Source organism: Halyomorpha halys, unplaced genomic scaffold (genome assembly GCF_000696795.3).
Source record: "Halyomorpha halys isolate HHAL.00 unplaced genomic scaffold, Hhal_1.1 Scaffold68.1, whole genome shotgun sequence".
Lineage (NCBI taxonomy): Eukaryota > Metazoa > Arthropoda > Insecta > Hemiptera > Pentatomidae > Halyomorpha > Halyomorpha halys.
Window position 1 is genome coordinate 1,299,970 of NW_027116161.1, and position 8,013 is coordinate 1,307,982.

Sequence of the window (8,013 nt, forward strand, 5' to 3'; positions counted from 1 at the left end):
TAAACAAACGGTTAGGTAACTGAGTTTCGTGATGGTCAGTTTCGACATTAGTAGTTGAGCATTCCATGTTCTACTAATTACGGTCATGAACAGACGGGATGATATAGTTATCGACATGCAAATATTTACATATAAAGTGATTCTATAATCATGCGAATATCATTTGTCGCAAATATATTCCAGATGGACGTGGGTTTCTTGTATAAGTCTCTATGAGCAAAAAAAAATATGCTTGAATGATACCCAGTTTTCTATAAGTATTTATCGCAAGTATATATCGATGAAGTGAATTTTAAGGACATGATATTGAGATGAGATAGAGGCATAAATGATCAGATAACTGTAAATAAAAAAGATTAATGCTATTTCATTAACTTATTCCACAGGGATGAAATGGCATTATAAGAAGATAATATAAGTTTCGAGATGAATAGAAAATTATATCTATAATTCAATGAAACTCTTAACGGACACTTCTCTATTACACAACCCCTCCAATACGTATGCGGACAATTTTATCCCCCATCCGGATTTTTCACTCATCTATAACGGGTAAAATTCATAAGTCATAGATTTTCAAACTCATGATTCCAGAACAGGTATTGACGGTTCTAAGAGACATTTTAGTTATTGTATATTTTGTATTTATGTTTGTATAGAGGATATCAGTGTGTGTATAAAGCATTAAGTGTATGTAAAAAACAATTTAAATTCCTCTCTCATAATGTGAGGGCTTCGGATTCGCAGCCACACATAACATCCATTTAAGAATGGTGTCACAACTGGAAAATCAAAATAAATCGTTACAATCCCATCAGATCACCTTTACTCTCCGTCGTAAATCTTTACTCTCTTACCTTACTGTATTTCACTAAAGCTTGTTGGACAGATTCGCTACTTAGTATCTTGCTATATTGTTAATTAGTATCTTACTATCTTGACAAGAGACTTACTTGGAATCCCCATACTAGACTGAAAATCATACTTGATTCCGATTACTACATGTACTAGACAAACGCTCTAAACTTCCCATTTACTAAAAAAAACAACTCAAATACACTATGATAATTATACCAATTCAGACATACAGAACAGAGCTTTGAGGGCCACCAAAACATCGAATTCCTCCCCAATCCTTAAAATCCAAAATCCTCGATGCTCCTAATTACGTCATTAAACTCATCCATAAAGACTTTAACATCCAGTTCATTGCAGATTTGGCCCAAAACAGATATGCGTCTTTTCATTCTAAAAACCTCACCAACCCAAACCCATTAGTTCTTAATCTCTCATGCTTAACAATCCCTGATAATCCTTCTAAGCGTCTGAAAAGAAGACGGCCAAGGGATCTTCTAATGATTGATGATTGAAGTACCACCATTAGGTGGTTCCTTCTCAAGATTATCGTGTGTTTGAAGCATTTATCACATTTAATTATTCTATTTTTTTATACAGTTTTAAATTTCAATAAATAAAAACAAAAATTGTATAATTCGAAAATCGGATAAAAAAAATAATCCGTCTGTGTGCCGCAACGTCTTTTCTCCGAGACTACTGGACCAATTTTTTATTAGTTTATTACTTTGGTCACTGCTTACTTCCAACTTCGACTTACCGTCTCATTGGTAACACTTTACATAAGAAGGTCCGGAGACCATCTTCTTATCAGGCGCCTCGGAGAAATGTCAGGAATTGGAAGCAAGGTTATAAACTAGTGGGTTTGGGTGGTTAGGGAGTTTATAATAGTTATTATTATTAATTTATAATATATAATATATATATCTGGTTTGGACTGGATCGGTTACATATAGAACACTAAGGTCTTTGTGGATGATTTTATTTGTGACAAAGTAGGAAATATTGATGATTTTACGAAGGATTTTATAAGGATTGGATACGAGAGGAATTCCATGGTTTAGCTAAGCTCCAAAGCTCAACTCCGTAGGTCCAGATAGGACTTATTATAGTCATGTAGATCAGTATTTTTTAATGGATTGGAAGTTTAGACCGTTTGTTTAGTCCCACCACCAATGAATGTGTCCTAAAAACAATGGTTGAGAAGAATGATGCGTTGTTTTTATTTATTTTTTTTTATAGTATAAAATCATATTATTTTTGGACTAGCGAGATACCCCAACTTAATTTAATTTTCGTGAAATTGTGAAGGCATGTTCCTTTTAAATTAACTCCTTCTTAGGAAATACGTCTGTATGACAGATAAAACCATCTTCCCCGTTGGTTTCCGCTATGCAGAAATTTTACTGTATTGAAATGGGGTAAAATCCGCCTTGTACAACCGCGATAGTTTGTCATATTATATTCGCTACGTGTAAATAACTGTAGAAGAGGATTTGAGTCGATGAGGTGCCAAGGAAAGCTGAGCCTATATTAGACCCGAACAAGAGGTTGTTGGGCAGACCACGCCTCCCTTATCTGGCATCTTAATAGACCCTAAGCTAGCTAACTACAGGTCTTTAGTGGAATTATAGTGTTTACATTGCCTTATATTCTTCCACTGGTGAGGGCGGAGTCAAATGGTTTTATTTATTTTTTTTTTATTATGATTCATTGGATGCGGGGGTGATGTTCGCCAAGACTGCACTGTCCTTCCTTGATAGCTTAACGGTTAGATCGATTTTATTCGTTCCAACACAAGTATTTTAATCGTTATTATTATTCACTTTAACAACAAAAACCGACTAATTTCCAAGACAATATTTTTGCTTTTCCGATATGTTATGAAACTGTTATAAAAAATCCCTGAAGGAAAATATAAAAATTCAATGTATCTTCATTGTTTCATTTGACAAACAATACTTACTGAAAAGCTAATGAAAAAAAAAATTAAAGTTATGTGCTGTTTCAAGATGTTGAAATAACTAAAAATTATTGTAAACTTGAATTGGATATTGAACGTTACAACAAAATTTCTCAAGTTCAGTTCGATGTAAATAGTGTAGGATCCTCTTAAGTTCTTAGCCATTCATCTGAACAATTTTTTTTTTAATAATTTATTTATTGTTATTTACAACTATATAAAAATATATACAACAAATAAATTTGCTGTAGGTGACATAGTGACATGATACAAACATGTGGAGAATCTACCCATTGATAGAACTCCAATAACATTTCTAGAAGAGAAGATCTCGAGGCCATCTTCTTTTCAGACGCCTGATTATTAGGTAATGAAGGAGAAGCCAGGTTAGAAACAAGTGGATTTGGGTGGTTGGGAAGTTTATCATGGAAGGAATGGTATCTGGTTTTGGCCAAATCGGCAACATATGAGACATTGAGGTCCTGATGGATGATTTGATTTGTGACAAAGTAAGGAGTATTAAGGATTTTACGAAGGATTTTGGACTGTAAGGATTGGATTCGGAAGGAATTTGATGGTTTAGTAGAACCCCAAAGCTCAACTCCGTATTTCCAGATAGGCCTTATAATAGGCATGTAGATCAGTCTTTTGAAATCATCTGAACAATTAAAAATAAAAATTAAATCTGTACCATTACATCCTATAAGGGTGTAGCACTTCGTAAAGAAGAACTATTACTAGATCAACGGTTGTACAAGGAGGTGATTTTGTCAAAATCACGCTCAACCACTAGATTTTTATCTAATAAATGGTACCAACTTCATAAGGCTGGGTGGACCCCGGAAGGCTTCCGAACCCACGGGGCTGACTTCTTAGAGTTTGTAGGACAGTGTACCAATGAGCTACACTGTCCCTATCTGAACAATAGTAATAGAAATATTACTTTTCTCTTCTTACAGTATATTACAAAATCAATCATAAATTTATTAGCACATCGACCTTAGACAAACAGCCATCGTTTAAAAGTTTTATTAGGTACCTTAAAAATTAAAGATATTGAAAATCATAATAACAGATGTATCAGGTTGGAGAAAGCAATCGCTTATTGAAAGGTTGTTGTTAATACGTAATGGAATATGATCATCTTAAGCGTTTACTCTACCATTTTTTAAAAAATTATTTCACTAACTTATAGAAATTATAGATCATCTGAGAAATAATGTAGATAGAGAGAAAAACATTTTATTAAGAATATTGTGCCTAACATTAGTAATAAACAATTCGTTTCGAAACCAATCTATAATAATTTGATAGTCATATGTCATAGTATAAAAATTTGAATATATGCTAGTGATGCATGATTTCTTATTATTGTTCTTGTTCATTTTCTCTTCTATATTTTCATTTTTCTTTTCTAGCTTTCTATCATTCATTATATATATATATATATGAATGTATTTCCCACTATTTTCAACTTTCTCTCTTACCCAAACATGAATTTCTCCCTTCATCCAATATTTGTTTTATTTATTTAATGTAATTTACAATTGTACAAATAATAAATCTGTTGAATGTCTCATTTACACTTGAAAATCTTAGGAAGGAACCACCCGTTGGTGGTACTTCAAGCATTAATTTAAATTAGAAGGTAGATCTGTTTTGGGCAGATATTTCTGCAACGAATGGGATATTAAGGTCTTTGTGGATGAGTTTTTTGTAACGTAATAAGAAGCATCAATTCAATGGGCTATGATGTAGTTTATGATATTTATGGTCGTATAAGTAGTATTCTTCATGATATTTACTAAAATATATTGATTTCTAGATGTTCGGACAAATTTTCATTTGCCAAATTTATATTCATATGCGAATATCATAAAAACTACTATCCCTACAAAGATAAGTATCAAAAACTACTCTATAGTAAGTTAAATTTCCTTTATTTTGAGTGCTAGCAGACATATGTGCGTCTTATGGGTCTAGAGATATATTTTTTTCAAAAATCAAACATTTTATACGAACAACTAGAAATTAATATCATTAAAAAAACTACTCCTACAAAGATAAAGTTAAAAACTGTTTTGTAGTAAATTAAAATATAAAACTAGCTTTAATTTGATTGATAGCAGACATCTGTACGTCCAATGGTTTCAATGAAGTAAAGTTTTTCAAAACTCAACTATAAATCAATTTATTTTAGGAAATATAATGAAAACTACTATTCCTAAGAAGGTAAAGGTCATAAACTACTTTATAGTACGTTAAACAAGCTTTAATTTGAGCGCTAATAGACATCTATACGTCAAATAGTTCCTGAGATATAGATTTCTCAAAAATAAATTAACTACTAATCTTTCAGTAGATATTTAAGAAATGTTGCTTTTTAAAAAGCTATATCTCGAGAACTATTGGAAGTAAATAGCTCCAATAGGGCTAAAATTTAGCAAATTTACTCTCCTTAATTAATTAGTGTTTTTTAGGTTTTGAAACGGGCGCCATTTTTTATTCGCTCTACCTTTGCTTGGTAGACTCATCAATTTTGACTAGTAATTATACATAGTTTTCATTAAAGTGATCAAAAATTGGGGTGAAATAATTGCCTTTTTTTCTTCCCTGCTCCTGTAGTAGGAGGCCTCTCGCGTTGAAGTCTCTTTCCTTTAAGGAAAAGGATACATTTATTATATAGTTCTTTCTTTTCCCATTCTACTCTATTAGTCTGGTCAAGGTGACTTTCATATCTCACTGTGGGATCCAGAATGAATGCTGACTTACCTGTCTTTTATATAATTAAAAAATTTATTTTTTTTTAGGAGAGCTGGAACGTCGCTATACCGCCAGCTCTAGCTGCATGGAGGCAGTTCCAGGACTGTATGAAGTGGATTTAGACTCGCCTGATGAGTTGGACAAATATCTGAAATATGGCGGAGGGCAACAGAGCCTTGACTTGGATTCCAACCATAACTACCAGGCTCCTAGCCAATATTATTATCCTCAGGTAAATTCCCCCCCCCCTCCACCTCTATACATTTATATGTTTTTTTAAACCTTTGCACTCGAGACCGTTTCGAACGTTACCAGCAACTCAGCGCAACTTATTCGAAAAAATAACATGGACTCTGGAATTTTATATTAAAAAAGGAATAAATATATACATAATACAACTTTAGAACCAAGTTCGGCATTGTAATGAAATTTGGTTTATATGTTTTAGTATGTTAAATTCTGAAGCAATTCCTAATATGCATAGCAGGTTAAATTGTGCATTAAATCTGTCTGTATAAATGTTTATCAGAAATTCTTCTTCACTAGTGCTTACATCACGAGACTCACTGGTGTCTTGCCATTTTTATAATAAAAAAAATATATATTATAAAATTTAAAAAATGGTGAGTTCTTGTAAATTTCTTTTCTTAGTTTTCGGATTTTTTTTTATTATATTATCACGTTTCCCTATATCATTGAACCATACTCGCGTACCTTTGAGTTTAAATAAATTTTTACATGGAAAGTTAAGAAATGATTTATTTTTTTAGTCGAATTTAAGATGTGAATTTGTATAAATATTTATTGCTTTTAGGCACAACCATTGGCCGTGAACGAAGTGGCTCAAGAATACCAGCCAACTGAGGAGCAAAGCCAACCTCAGCAACAGCAGGAAGAACAGAAACCAGACTTTTCTCATATTTTAGCTGACGTCCGTAAGACCTGCTACACTACCTGCACCTAGCTAATATCTTGTCAATACTGACTTCAACAATTGGATGTCGTTGAAAAAAAAAAAAAAAAAATCATTTAATAATGTATCTAAAGAAGTAAACATTCCTGTATTGGTTATTTATATCCGGAGTAAAAACTGGCGTGTATCAGTCATACCAATTTGTATAAGAGAAAAACAATTGTGATCGCTGTTAGTCGATATGGTAGGGACACTTTTGTACCTGACTGTAGTAGGTAATTTCACCAACAGTCTTCATTGTATCTCCCATTAGCAGTAACATTTGTTTCCTGTTTCAGTCTGTCGCAATGCGATCAGACTAATAAAGCTATATATCCTATAATTAAAAGTTATACGAAAAAAAAATGCATATTTAAAAAAAAATCCAATTGATCTCGAACAGAATTTGAGAAAGTCTAAAAATGTCGAATACCTCCGTTTTTGAAAAACTAGCTGATCTTAGGCACCGGATATCACTTCATTAAAATGTCGTAAAATCCAAAAGCTTAGACAGACAAAATGAGAGAATGAAAAGGGAAGAGCTAAGAAATGGAAAGGAGATAAAGAATAAAGAGATGAACGATTAGTTATGTCAAACTGTTCGTGTTATAAAGACAATTTAAACAAAACGTCAATGAAATTTTGATTTTGTTATTTAAGAATTAAATTTTAATTTTAATGTATATAGTATAAAAATATATGGATATCCTCGTCTTGTTGACTGGATATTTACGTGGGACCAATGGCATCGTTACAATATAGACTTCTTATTGAGGTCTACGTTAAAATATTACTTTTCACATTTTTCCCCCAAAAAATATTTTTGTATATAGCTTAAGTAATTGCAGAAAGGATCGTAAATGAAAGAAAAGCTTCTATTGTATTTAGATGAAAGTTAAAACTTTTACGATTATTGAGCAGGCGACTGGAGACCTCAAGTCCTCACTGGTCGAATAGCTGAAATGATATGCCGCCTTATTGACTTATCTTTTGTTAGTTTTTAAGTTAAATTATCATTTTAAGAATTGAATAAATATTGTTTATGAATTATGTGCATATATATATGTACATATATATATATGTATATTTAATTTTATTTCTTTTTTGTAATTTGTTTGTTTTTTTTTTCATTAAATGAGATTTTCGTATCTATTTGATACAACGAAAATTCTGGAAGAGTGTTTATTTGTTTTATTATGTGGTAATTATATTTCGAAAATAAAATTTTCTCTTGTATCTTGTCTTTTCGAAACCCACTTACTTATATTCTTGTAATAAATAAATATAATTTTATTTCTATTTCATTTGATTTTTCCCTTTTTGTCATAGATTTCTCCAGGAAATAGTAAATTATTCTTTAAACTATACTAATTTTTTTGTATAGATATAGAGATTTGGGTAATTTCGTTTCACATAAATAATTCTAAAGCGTAGTGTTTGGGAGGACCTTTCATGAGTTAAAATTGCAAATATGAAGGGT

The 8,013-nt window shown here is 31.8% G+C and overlaps 1 protein-coding gene across 1 annotated transcript in view; it reads left to right on the plus strand.

The window, feature by feature from the left end:
- Positions 1-7,769, plus strand: part of LOC106692733 (putative transcription factor SOX-15) — a 117,774-nt gene extending 110,005 nt beyond the window's left edge. Inside the window, exons 7-8 of the mRNA XM_014438850.3 lie at positions 5,629-5,813; positions 6,396-7,769. Of these exons, the coding sequence (XP_014294336.1) occupies positions 5,629-5,813; positions 6,396-6,545 (335 nt within the window). The 3' untranslated portion in view covers positions 6,546-7,769. The remainder of the gene's footprint in view (positions 1-5,628; positions 5,814-6,395) is intronic.
- The last annotated feature ends 244 nt before the right edge of the window (positions 7,770-8,013 follow it).